The sequence below is a fragment of the Brachypodium distachyon genome, chromosome 3, assembly GCF_000005505.3.
Source record: "Brachypodium distachyon strain Bd21 chromosome 3, Brachypodium_distachyon_v3.0, whole genome shotgun sequence".
NCBI classification, from domain to species: Eukaryota; Viridiplantae; Streptophyta; class Magnoliopsida; order Poales; family Poaceae; genus Brachypodium; species Brachypodium distachyon.
This window is the reverse complement of record NC_016133.3, coordinates 32,724,634-32,738,368: the sequence shown is the minus strand read 5'-3', so window position 1 is coordinate 32,738,368 and position 13,735 is coordinate 32,724,634. Positions and strand designations below refer to the sequence as shown.

The following is a 13,735-nucleotide window of genomic DNA, read 5'->3' as shown; positions in this document are numbered from 1 at the left end:
CCGAGCGCCTAAACCCTAACCGAAAACCTTTTCGCGGGCTCCATGTCTCCTATGAACAGGTGCTGTTCCACAAGACGACAAGTTGCATCCTTATTCGGAGATACTCTAGTTTGGTTGTACGGGTTTGCAAGATGACAACGGACAATTTGGTCTTGTTGAGCTTCCGCTTTGCATCATGGCCTCCTTCCCTCAAAAAAAGCTTGGGATGCAACAGGGTGGTTGTCAATTCTGACAATACCGATCTGATCAAGCAATGGAGGATGGCGGGGTATGAGCCATACTTCCATGTCCACTTTTTATGATTGCTAGTACCACTTAGCAAGAGATTTCATCAAGATGATCTTTGAACATCATCTTAGAGAAACAAATAGAGTTGTGCATGAACTGCCTGTCTGCTTTGACGCCCCCCTAGAGGTGATTGTTCTCTTATAGGTGGATGATGTAACTTCTCGATTAATAAAGCTCACCTTGATTGTCAAAACAAAACAAAAGACTGAACTGCTCATGTAGGGCTAGTTCATCCACAACAACATTCCTCACATCCCATGCAGTAAATATGAAAGAAAAGAAAAATGTGATGTGCAACAAGTTCCTTCAAAAGAAAAAGAAAGGGAAGGATGGCAAGGGCAAGAGCAACTGGCTCCTGCTTACTAATATCCACTGAATTCAACCAGAGACGAATAAGATGTGTTCTCATCAGTTGAAATAGCATTTTTTCGAATATTAGCTGTTCTTGTTTCTTGTCGATTCTCAGGCTTCTGTGAAGCGATGACACCAAAACCGGCCATCTCATTTAGTTCCGACCTCTTGCTCCTTGCTTCGTCCACATCTCCTTCCCAACATGTCTCTGCTAGTAGTTCCTGGGCTTTATCCATATTTTCCGCCAAGATCAAATGATCATTTTGCAGCAGCACGAGGTACACCTGATCAGCCGCAGTCTTCCGAATCTGTAAGTTGGCAGAGAACATTTGAGCTCAGTTTATCACCGCGTGGCACTCTCGACTCCGAGGCAAGTAACAGCAAATGTTACCTTGGGGTATCTATGGCCTAGGAACACAAGGAGTTGAGAGAATGCCTTGGTGCCAGTTATATCCAACTGTGAAGAAATGTATCCGAGGATTGAGAGGCCTGCACATAACTTTGTGAAGTCCTTTGATCCCTTCAGTTCAGAGCCTAGTAAATTTACTAGTTCACTGTAGAAGTCATCTTGCCCCTGTTGAGCGTCGTTGCAAGACCAGAAGATGTAAAACTTGTACACATAACAAAGATGGCAAAAGCACAGAATCAATATCAGATAGCCAATTTTTGTACATGGTATGGTCAATACTCTGTGAGTGTGGACTTCGTGAAGTTATTTCCAATTTTATGAGCTTTTTCATGTTGCCGACTTTAAGATAAAAATGTGCGGTATAATGGTAATAGTTTTTATTTTGCTCTGATCAAACAAGCTCCACTTCTTACTACTCCCTCCGATCCATAAAAAGTGTCGTCCACTTAGTACAAAAGTTTTACTAACTTGGTACAAAATGGGCGACACTTTTTATGGATCGGAGGGAGTATTTCTCTCAATCGTAATTGCCTAAGAAAGTGAGCTTTGTTTATCTGGTACTACAAATGTGCCGCAGGCATTTCTGCACGTGAAGGTAAGAAGTATGGAATTTTAGCATTCCAGATCGCCTCTCTGTCTTAGTAGAAATCTTTCTTACACTGCTAGAATTAACTCACCTCCTTGTTCAAGAAAACCTTTTTACTGAGCAGAGTCTCGATAGTCTGCAATGCAGGGACCTTGTTAGATTTAAGAAGAGTAGAGAAAAAAAATGTATTGTGCAAGTGTCAGAACAAGAATGTAGAAACTAGAAATATCAGAATTTTAATATACTAAAATTATCAAATCAAAACTAAATTACTAGAACTGGTAATAATGACACCAGTCTACATACATACATGCTTAAGTTTGAATATAGAATTCTTTTGCATAAACTGCTGCTGACAGAAAGCACACCTATTAGATAAACTAACACAACAACTACAAGAAAACAATGATGATCAATAAGACAATAACTACACAAGTAAAAATATCAACAGTGAACAAAAACATAAAAATCATAAATAGCGCAATCATAATTACCAGCATCTGCATGCATTATGTCATGAAGGATAATCATATATGATATATCTAGACGTGCAAAAATGATACATTCAGGCTTGAGAAATATGTACAGACTATTGTTACCTTCAGTGTTGGTGTAATTACGCGGTCACACTTGTGGTAGCGCTGGAGAACCCACAAAATGTCACGACTCAATAGATGCTCTCTACTCTTCCCAGCATCATCTTGTTTGACATTTGAATCTTGCAAGTATCCTACTAAAGCTGATGTTGAAGCTTTCCTTAAAGATTCCTGTAACCCACCGGTAGAAATCACAAGCCCTGAAAGCACAGGCTTGCTGTAACAGCTAGCCTGAAGAATCTTCACCAATCGTGGATATGATACTGTAGGAACCTAGTCAAGGCAAAGGGCTATCAGTTGAAGCTTGAATGACAGTACTATCCCAAGATAAATAAGATGCACAGAATGTTGTAAAGAGGCAGTACAAATTCTTAGCAAGGGAATATTGCCAAAATGGAACTAAATTGTGTTCTCTTAATTACACAAAATAGATAATTTATGGGTTATGTTCACTACGAAAGTAAACCCCTTAGAACTTATTTGCACGATGACTAGGATTTAACAAGTAACTGGTGAGCAACTGAGAATTAAAATATTAGAGCTGATGGCATCAGGGCAGCACAGCTACCTGTACAACATACCACAATGGAAGCACTAGAAATGATAGTTCCAAGTGGGTTTAGAAATTAATAGAAGAGACAGGTGAACAATACTTACTGCCCACTCCAAATCTGCATCATTGGGAATAATTTCTTCCAACAGCTCCCTGTAAGGTATAAACGGGATGAACTGTTCCTGGTTGTACAGTATTTTCTGCAGTGTCTTCACTGCTATTTCTCTTATCTTATCTATTTTCTCAACTGCTTGTTTTGCAATGCCTGCGACCAGATCCTGCCCAATAGCAGAATCAAATAGTTGGGGTATGGTACCAATTGCATTTGCATCCGTGTCACTCCACTCAGACTTATGCTCAGCAACTCGTGCTGTTCTCACTGAAACTCTATCTCTCTTGCAGAGGATGAGGGTGCACCGTTCTAGTGCATCCATTGCTGCTTCACGTACCCAAGAACCCACGTCTCCTCTGTTGTCTACAGCATAATCATCAAGTGCTCTGAATAAAGCTTGCATGACCGTAACTTTTACGTATGCATATATGGATTCTCCAGTATCTGAACTCTGATCAACATTAGATGTTAATGTTTCGCAAACCGAAATTAGCCCCCTAACAGAGTTCACACGTGCTTCAGCATCAGGATCATCAGCCTTATCCTGCAATATTATATGAAATCAGTGTTTCAGTTCCAGCATTCAAGAAGTACATACACGGCACGAGTTATTGTTCATTAGATCTGTTTTAGTGCTGAAACGTTAATAAGAAATTTCGTTACCTCTATTGTGCATGAGCCACAGAGCTTACTCATGACAAGCATCCATTTTAATAACAAGAACCCATATGGTAATGTTCCAAGGGCCAGTGCTCCACCCCGCCTTGCAGCTACATTTGGGTCATCTAGAAGTGATATGTACTTTGAAATGATATCATTACCAATCTTTTCACCAGCAGAAAGCAGATAGGTTGGAATAAAATGCTTCAACGCGTCAACAGCGGCACACTGGACAAGGTTGTGAATAGAACTCTAGTTAATCAAACAATAGCTAGTACGAGAGGCATGCTTGTACAGTACTTGAAAGAGAGAACACACTAGTTAATCAAACAATAGCAACAACAAAATATATGCCACTGAAGGGACATAAGCACACCTTTACTGCTATGTATTCAAAGTTTCAAACTATTGCTATTGCTTAGTACGAGAAAAAAAAAATGAAAGTTCACCTGTATTCGAGAATTGGGATGCCGTAAATTCTCATTAAGGGTTTCTAACAAACTTTTCTTTGTCTTCTCACTCAAGGATATTGCAGCCATAGAAATACATTCAATGAATCGGGAAACAGCAGAACGCATAATTTCCCCTCCTTTACCTCGATAAAGGCGGGCCTTTTCAATTGCAGGGACAACTCCTGACAAAGCTTTCTGCATATCTACAGAAAAGAACAGATGAAAGTACACCCTTTAGGGAAAAGAGTTCAATGAAAAGTACTGCAACATGTAATCCAGATTTGGACCTTACCAGCGGTAAAAGTAAAACCAAGCTGATGCAACCTCAAAGTAACTTCACCAGCAGCTAAAGTGGCCCCATGTCGAGTGCACAAATCCGATGACAGAGTGCAGGGAATTAACTTTTCAAGGGCATGCCCAGCGAAGTAATCCATATCATATTGCACAAGCAAAGCAAGGGCTTGCGCCGCCAACTCTCTCAAGCTTTTCTCCTAAGAAGAACGAAAGATCAGCCAGGTCATTTGGTTAATGAATAGGGAAACAAGAGAAATATACATGAAGACAAAAAATATATAAATAATCTGATGAAAGTGGTATGGATTAGACATCATAAGTAAACTAACAATATTAAAAACAATGGGAATTGCTGTCACAATAATATTGAGAAGCAAATAACACATCTGTATATTCAGTTTTTAAGTTATTCTACCAGAAGTTAATAGGATTGAAGCGCAGGACTCAGAAAACAGGCAAAAACTGTAGTAACGGAGAACAATCAAATAGCAAATTCACTCCAAGTCTCCAACAACAAAAAATAGCAGAGAACTACGTACCCAGTGAGTTATTTTATTGCACAGCAGCTCTTCTGCGAAGGGATAAAAATACTCCTTATATTGAGCAACCGAAACAGCAACACTCAGATAAGAGTTTGACCGGGAAGCCAATGCGAAGTAGTCTGTTGTATTCACAATATCAATGCCATGTGGATAAGTCCCCTGTCTCCCAACATTCTCTTGAAAGGCAGCAGAAGCAGCTCTTCTACAATTAACCTGAATCAGATAGGCAAAAGGACACATAAGATACAGTTATCCAAATATCATCCCACTAGTGAAAGCAGCAGAAAATGAATCTTGCCTCTCTATCATAACAAGCAACCGTTAGAAGGTGGGGAGCAAGTCTTTCCAAGACCACCTTCATATCAAAGTTAGTATAGGCCCGACCAAACGCCCAACAAACGTATGCTGCAGCATCCCTTACATGTGAGCCAATGCTATGTGGACCTCTTCGCACGTCATAGTGCAAAGCCTGCAAAGCAAAATATGTCAGGAAATCAACTGGGACAGTAGCACTGCTGGACTATAACTATACAAGGGTGCAAATACATAAGTATCTCAAATATGTTTCAGAATATAAGTAAGACAATATGGGGCATGCAACAGCATGCTCACATTGAAATTAACACCAGAAAATGAACCATGCAGCAATAATTCTGAAAAATTATGGTTATCAAATAGAGAATTGCAAGAATATCTCACAAAAGAGAGTTGCAAAAATTGTTTGAATCTTTGCTGCCAGAAAGATCATAGGCCATATAATGGTGGTATTAGGTAATATTCTATTATGTACCTTTATTATAACAGGAACAACATCAGGAAAGCTGGAAGGAAGCAACAGCCCTCTCCGAGCAAGTTCAGCCAAAGCCAAGCAGCCTCCATGCCAGGAACCATCACCCTTCAGTACCCAAAAGGCGTGAGTTATTTACTTCAGTAACTCACTAAGAAAACTTGCAATACTGAAAGTGGAAAGATGGAACCACGGAATATCTTGAAACAAACAAAGGATGTTTGGAAGTTCATATGTTATAAACAGACCTCACCAGGAGAAAAAAGCTGCAGGATAGATGATAAAACTTCTTCTGACAGTGCAGGTGTTAATCGTGCAGTTATCCTGCCAACTCCTTTGGCAGCAGACCATCTCACAATTGTATCCTGAACAGAGCAATGGACATTTAATAGTTTGAGGGCTACAATCTTTGAGGTAAATGAAAAGATGAATAGTTCACTTTTCAGTATGAAAACTTGACCAGAGACTACAGTGCTACTCATTGCATTGCCTATCGAATAGGACATCAATATTTGGTACAAAAACATTTGCCTTTTTCATGTAGAGATGCATAGTGCCAAGAATGTACAGTAGTGAATGATGGACATACTCAATTTGGACATATTTCTAAGAGAACTACTGCTGCAGAGATTTTATGTCCTTAGGATCCCCCCTCTCCCTTCCACCGCCCCCAAAAATGAGTTTATGTGGCAGGCAGGCACATTAACTGTTTGAAGCTTGTTCACACTTCATATGGTGATGAAAACTAATATACAGGAATGTCCACGAAACAATTTCATCATCTCTCTTCCAACCCATAAAAAAAGTCATAGTGAAGGAAATTATATTTCACTTATATGTGAACAATCAGAATGCATGCAGAAAGATTGAGAAACACAGCAGAAATAGTGGACCTCTCAAAAGTAAAGAGGACTTCATATAATTTGTAAATATATCTACATGATGCATATAACAAACTCAAATATTTATATTTACAGATAACATTGAGATGAGAACATACGGAATCCCTCAAGCCAGTCAATAGTAGGTCGATAATCTCTTCCACAGTTTCTGGAACATCCATATCTTCTTCCAATGAAAATGTGTCCTCTTGATCAATGTTCACTTGTTGGGATGATCCACTTAAACACTCACCGGTAGAGCTCGAAAGATTTGCACCCAGCGAACTACTAATTGACTGAACAATGGAAACCAGTAAGCACTATGGTGAAACAAGGAAAGAATAGTAGACTGAAGAAAGGTACAAAACAAGAGAAAATACTTCTGACAAGTTTCATCCAGTGAAAGACAGATGTAAAACATGACATCAATAGTTAAACGATGATTCTTCTGCATTAACCATCTCGGAAACTGGCTAAATCATTTCAGCAATTTTAAAAGCAGGAGATGTGATGCAGAGTGTGGTACAGGCTGCGCTTTTGATGCAACTAAAGAGCTTATATGCCCTTAGCTAATCCTCGCATCAGTTTTGACAGGCTTCATCCCAGAAATAGCTTCTCAGGTTTAATCCAAAGAGACAAACGGCATTTTATATAGAAATATCAAATCAACAAACCACCATGTAAGCTGATTACTATTCAGAGTAAGCAGATCCCCACAATAGTCAGTGGATGCTAAGTTAGTGTCAAGCTATGCGTACTGCTACCATATTAATAGTCCACACATCTATTTTTTGACAAATGACTTCCATGAGTAGGATGTGATCTCTAAGATGTTAGATACATTAACATATTTAACAAATGACTTCCATGAGTAGGATGTGATCTCAAAGATGTTAGATACATTAAGTAAACAGCTAGAGGATGCACAGTTTGACATTTTTGGACACTTGATATCAATCTTGTTTCGGTTTTTTTTTTTTTGAACTCCGATTCCTTTTAAATATAAATATATTTCCAGGAGGCATGGCCCTATTGTTTCCTTAAAAAAAAGTGATTTGGAGTTCTGCCAGGTGCGTATCAGTTTATCAGCTTGCATGTACATATGGCCATATCAGACAGACATCTTACACTAAATTTAACAATGAACCAGGTAATGGAAACATTGTAAAGTAAGAGTGCTAGGTAGTCCATCAGTAAACCATTTTTTGCTGTGTGGCAAGAACTTTATTCTGGAAAGAACAAGTGCTACGGAACAATCTATACTCCTAAGCAAGAAAGTATTGATAAAACCATAAAATTAGTGACTAAAACAAAGGTCAACTATGAAAGATTTCAAACCTGATAGCGCCATGATGGCGAACGGGGAGGCAAGCTAATGAGAGCAACTCGCTGAGCCAGTTTGACCAGAAATTTCCTAAGGAGGGGACTTCTGATTGCAATATTAGTCTTCATCAAAACTGAACAATCATTCCAAATACTAGAAACAGCATCATGTAGCATTTTCCGGTTACCAATCTGCAGCACGAGGAACCAAAAGGACGACATAAAGGGTAATTTTTTGACACAAAAACAGTAGGGAAGGTCCCTACGACATGAAGGATAATTGAGATGTTATGTTCGCGTGAATGACTTATGAAAGCAATAAAAATAATCACAGGAGTAATATAACTTCTTAATTCTAAAGACAAAATATAAATGGACTATACTGTTTTCCAAATTGTTAGGTTAAAAAGTGGAAAATAAAACTGTACAACATATGCAGTATTACGTTCAAAAGTAAAAAAACTAAAAATGGCAAAGACAAACCTTAAATATTGATGCTAAAGCTTCCACTATACCGATGGACCTAAATTGATCCACAAAGTCATCTGTGACAAACAACAAGATCTTGTGTGCCCATTCCATGAAACTGAAAACACAACAGAGGCAACTCAATACATTGTCTTCTACTATATGTCATAGATTACAAAGATGGTCAGTTAAATAGAAACAATTAACATTTTGCATTCATTTCAGACAATAACTCGTTCTGACAGTGATAGAAAGACCATGGTTGTCACATTGACAGGATACTTCTGAAGGTAATTTAGCTATTTGAAATTTATATACATGATGGTTGTAAGTTGTAACAAAAAAATTGCAAGGATAACCTGCTGAAAGCCTTCGGCATGTCTGGGCGAGTCAAGAGCCTTGCAAGCAGCAACCCTGACATCCTTCTCATTGGACCAGAATTGGACAGATAATCCTTACAGATGTCCAATATCCTTGTCACAAGCGGGACGACCTCAGATCCACCCATGTGGTCAACAGTAGCAATGCTCGTGTCCACGGAGGAGATATCAAATGGAATTAAGATCAGTATATAAAGCCACAACAGAACAACACACTTTGTCTCCATTTCTCCTGTGCTCTCTTGCCTAAGAGCCGTCGCTGAGCTCATTGTATGGCACTTCTCAAGGAGAGCAACCGCAAGCTCTAGATCTGAAACCTGATGCGGGAAGAACTTGATGACACTTTTATACCCACACACTGTGACCAGAGTGTAGATGATAATACACAAAGGCTTGATAATATTCAGGAGCTCATCGGTGTCAGCACCAAGTTCCATTATCTTCGATCGAACCAATGACATAAGTGGTGAGATGATGCCCTCTAGGTATGGCTCGAGAAGTTGACCCTCTTCTTGATATTTGTCCATCTATTTCTCAACAAAAAACATGGCATTTATCTGTATCAAGCTTTTAAATATTATAAGTTTGTCATAATGGAAGTTCACAGATTGACAAAACCAAACTATTTGTCTACAAAATAAACCTCTCAATTTTCAGTGCAAGGTTTCTTTTCTACTTTTTATAAAGCAAACACGACACCCAATGCAAATTTGCTAGATTAGTCAACCAAAAAACTTAAATCATATCCCCAACAGTGACAGGGTGTTTAGTGAAAAAAACAACATCCTAGCTGTAAAAAAAAAGCATCTTATTGGGGGTTTGCCGAGAACATGAAGCTTGAAACTTTACACGATCTCTTCGAATTTTGTTTGTGCAAGTAGTAATTGCCGCTGAAACAGCTTAATCTCATCCGTAACCCACTCCAACCAAACAAAACCTAGCATCTCTATTAGGGCAAGGCATAATTCTCGTCGAGATCTATGGTTTAGCGACAGGTAACAATCGGAGATGGAGTTGGGGAACAGAACTTACGATGGAGCGGATCCTGTGGACGTCGGCGGGCTCGGCGACACCGCCAGCGGCGACGATGCGGTGGAGGATTTCAGAGACCAGCTCCCACTCCTGAAGGAAGCAGCGCCGCAGGACGACCTCCTTCGAGTCGTGCACGTCGTCGCTGACTTCGGCGGCGCCGTCGGCCGCAGTAGGATCATTCGAGGCATCCCCACCGGCAGTAGCTGCCGACTGGTCAGACGGGGCAGACATGGAGGCACCCGACGGCGGAATGGCGGCACCGTCGGTGTCGCCGGAGCTGGAGGCGGTGGTGGACTGGAGACTAGTGTGGCGTTGTCTTCGCGTGCGTCTTCGGCCGTGTTGTGCGGGAAATGAATCAGTGTGATACACTTAGCAGTTCCGAAAACGTATTCAAGCTTTCTGTGTTTAAGAGTAGGAGGCGTGTTTATCAGCAAACAAGAGTCTGTCAAGCATGAAGGCGCCTTCTGTTCTCTGTACAGACCTCTAGCCTCTCGGGGACTCTCTCCTCCCTTCACCGCGAGCCCCGTCGTCGTCGTCGTCAATTCCGATGCAGCAGCGGCGCGGCCGGCCATCCGGCACGGATGGCTCCGACTTCTCCTACCGCATGGTCGTCGACTCCCGTAAGCATCCACCGCCCCAGACCCCGCACTACACTTCTCGTTGGCTTCAGGAATCCTAACCCAGCCCCCAAAACATCCGCGATTCTCGCGCGCCATCGCAGGGTACCAGAGAGTCGCCGACGGCAGATCCAGGCTCGCCAGCCTCATCCTCGTACAGGTACGGACCAGCGCGTGCGATTGTCATCGCTGTGGTTGCTGATCTGGTCGTGGTTTGATTTCTGTAGGCGCTGCACCAGGTCGCCGGTGGGGCATTGTTGTTCCTCTCGCTGTCGAAGGGGGCGGAAGTGAACAAGTTCGCCGTTCTTTCCGTGGCAGCAGGGCTGCTGGCCATTCTGTTGGGTGAATTAGGTGACGTTCTGGGTCAATCATAATTGTTCTGAACTTATATACCCAAATTCCCTGTCTTTTCCCTGGTAACAATGGATCTAACTACTCCCTCCGTCTCATATTAAGTGTCGAAATATTACATGTATCTAGACGCTTTTTAGGTGTAGATACATTCATATTTGAACAAATTTGAGACACTTAATATGGGACGGAGGGAGTATGTTTTTTGTAAAGAAATCGCACTAAGGTCTTTACAATTCCTAACCAGTTTCAGGAAAGAAAAGGTCTAATGAGTTCACTGAAAGATTCTATTATCTCAAAAAGAAAAAGAAAAATTGATGTAACTGAGCTGAAAAGGGAAAACCACAACTACGGCAGCAAAGAAGGAATCCGTATAGGCAATCCACAAAAATATCGCCAACAGTAGTCACAGGACACTGCACTTCTTAGTGGAGGAGACTAGCGAACTAGGAGAGTTCAGCAATTCGATTGTTCTTGTCGTCTGTTTGACTCATGAGCTTCAACTTGCTAGAGGCTTCAAGCTGTCTATTGATGAGCATCCATGGCATGAAAGATGAAACCCTGCGTGGTAATAGTAGATAGTACTAGTCCTACTTGATAGCTTCAGAGACGATCATGTTAGTATAAGCAAGTATGAGTGTATGACATTATTAAATCGCACATTATCATATGCCTTCCATTGCGGCCAGCAAATTGCAGCAATATCCAAAAAAAATGAGCTTCTGATCCTTTTTCTTGAACAGCCTCAACCACTCTCTCCACATATGGAATAATGATCATGGGACTGTAGGTATCCAAAGTTTACTCCCACCAGATTGCAAATATACTTTCTTAGAGGACATCTGAAGAAATAATGTTTTGTACTCCAGCTATGTTTTTGCAATGATCATCCTCTTTACAGCCTCATTTTATCAGACTACCTTACTCAGGTTGTTGATTGCATTTGAGCTAATCTTGTTGTTGGTTGTTGATTGCATTTGAGCTGATCGTGTTGTTCTGTGTTGTGGTTTGGTGCTCCACAGGGCGGAGGCGGACTATGGCAGTGCTGCTTCGGCTGTACACAAGCTTTTCATCAATTGCTGTTGCATTCTCTGTGACGTGCATTATTCGGTCAGAGTTGTTCGTCAAGGTTTGGACTTTGGACTAAGAAATTTAGTTCATAAATGTTTTTACAAGTATCATATGCCTGTGTGAAGTTGTATCTCACGTGACGCTCTCTTTTTAATGCTTCGGTTCCTCTAAGAGTATGAACAAATCTTCTTCAGCTTCATTGACGTGGCAGCCTGGCTTGTTAAGGCCATTAATTTCTGTAGTTTCTAGAGGGTTGGTTTAAGCAATGAAATATTTGCTATTGTTGGTATGGCTTAGTCCTGTCAATACACATGACCTCAGAAACAAACTCAAGCTGAGTTGTGAACCAAACATGCATGTAAAACCATTGTTCTAAAAGGTGGCCACCTAGACGGCTGCACCTTCCAGCCTAGGAGGACACCTAGTCCCACTGATCCATGTTTAGGCTCTGGTTTACTGTCTAGTCACACTTAATCACTGATTAGGCACCAGACTTAAGTCCAAAAATATGTTATGAATTTGAATATATTACTGATCTTATAATAAGTCCATATTGCAAAATGTTGACCACCTGCTAGAAGCGGCCAAGCAGGGCAGTTTAGGGAAAATTGAAGTCTTTGTGATGATTCGACTACAAAGAAGACTGGACTATACTCAACAAAGAATGACTGACTATATAGAGCATACAAATATTCGGCTATAAAGAAGATGGATTATCATTAAAAAAAAGAATGATTATATAGAGCATATAAATAGCTGTAGCAAATTTGAGAGTTTTAATAATCAGATATAGAATATGTTGTGTAAAATTGTCCACATGCATGTGAAAGGTGACTGCCATTGTCCACAAGTCCACATGGTAGAGCTAGCTGCAAGGAACAGCAATTGACACGTATCTTAATTGTAATAGTTCCAAGTAACAGTGACACGGGTCTCCACATATATCCATTTGGCATTTCTCTCTTTTCTATCTGGTAACTGGCTGTTGATGTCGTCAAATGTAGGACGGCAATTTAAGAAGTTTATGTGTTAACTCCTTTAAATTATGAATTATGTTTTCACTTCACTGCTCTTGGATGCTGCTGTGGATGGGATTATTTTTTTGACGTAAAGGGTGGATGGGATTTTGCAATGCATCCTCTCTGCACTTTGCCGATATTATTTTCTTAGTTTCGTGTACGACTTCATCTTTTTTGTCTATGTTCTTGGCAAACTCTTCCTCCGGACTATGGACACATATATTAATTAGCATTGGTTGTTGCTAGATCATGAAGCAAAACACTGGAGCCATAACTAGCTATGAATTGTTCGATGTGGTTCGTGTTGTACTCGGTAAGTTCTACATTGATCTCTTCAAATCATCGACAGACTATATGATGATAACAATCCTTCATTTCTATTTGCTAGGTGTACTGCTTCAGATGGTGGTTATCGCTACAACTACCAGACTCCTACAGAATATGTCTCCTCCCAAGAGAGCTTCTTGAACATCGTGACACTGTAGTTGTTGTTCTACCCTTAGAAAAGAATACCCTTGTGGAGGTATACTTAATGTGGGGCTAGAGACTTCTTCTTTTGAGAAGGGGCTAGAGCCTTCTAAAGAAGTGGCAATTGGTGCACAACCTTCATGACGATCCTGAGTTGCTCGTTTTTAGCCCCTGTTGTATTCTCCTTATGTGTCCCCCATTACAGAACTTGTATTGACTAAAAGGCTAATGAAGCGTCTAGCAGAACTCTCTGACAGAGGATGCACTGGAGATGTTTATCTTGTGGATGAAGCGGCGGCGGCGTGTTGATGACGATTGCTTAATGAAGAGATCAGGTTGGTGAAGGCCGTTGGGGATGTGCTGTCAATGATGACGAAACAACAGGGTTGTCGGTGATGATGCATGGCTTGAAGGCGTCCTTGCGGCGACAATATGTCGATGGCGTGTTTTCTGTGAGAAATCGGTAAAGAATCAGTTTTGCGTCCAAATCAATTC

General features: G+C 40.7%; 2 protein-coding genes across 4 annotated transcripts; one reads left to right on the top strand and one right to left on the bottom strand.

Moving 5' to 3' along the window:
* Positions 1 to 433: 433 nt before the first annotated feature.
* LOC100838006 (tubulin-folding cofactor D) lies at positions 434 to 10,069 on the bottom strand. Of its 3 annotated transcripts, none has more exons than XM_010236607.3 (17): positions 9,715 to 10,069; positions 8,662 to 9,209; positions 8,318 to 8,420; positions 7,850 to 8,026; positions 6,631 to 6,807; positions 5,879 to 5,995; positions 5,634 to 5,738; positions 5,142 to 5,312; positions 4,841 to 5,056; positions 4,300 to 4,498; positions 4,005 to 4,210; positions 3,559 to 3,783; positions 2,888 to 3,439; positions 2,234 to 2,503; positions 1,726 to 1,770; positions 1,031 to 1,249; positions 434 to 947 (listed from the first exon to the last, which is right to left on the bottom strand). In XM_010236607.3, exons 1-17 carry the CDS (start codon positions 9,943 to 9,945, stop codon positions 651 to 653), a joined length of 3,858 nt encoding a protein of 1,285 aa, XP_010234909.1. In that variant the 5' UTR covers positions 9,946 to 10,069; the 3' UTR covers positions 434 to 650. The 3 variants fall into 3 exon arrangements, with proteins under 3 accessions (XP_010234909.1, XP_010234910.1, XP_014756566.1); XM_010236608.3 differs by having other exon boundaries at positions 1,031 to 1,213; positions 9,715 to 10,068; XM_014901080.2 differs by having other exon boundaries at positions 8,662 to 9,239; positions 9,715 to 9,828.
* Positions 10,070 to 10,153: 84 nt separating this feature from the next.
* Positions 10,154 to 13,510, top strand: LOC100830229. The gene is made up of 6 exons (XM_003574145.4): positions 10,154 to 10,334; positions 10,436 to 10,491; positions 10,559 to 10,682; positions 11,705 to 11,811; positions 13,019 to 13,085; positions 13,161 to 13,510. Exons 1-6 carry the CDS (start codon positions 10,262 to 10,264, stop codon positions 13,238 to 13,240), a joined length of 507 nt encoding a protein of 168 aa, XP_003574193.1. The 5' UTR covers positions 10,154 to 10,261; the 3' UTR covers positions 13,241 to 13,510.
* The last annotated feature ends 225 nt before the right edge of the window (positions 13,511 to 13,735 follow it).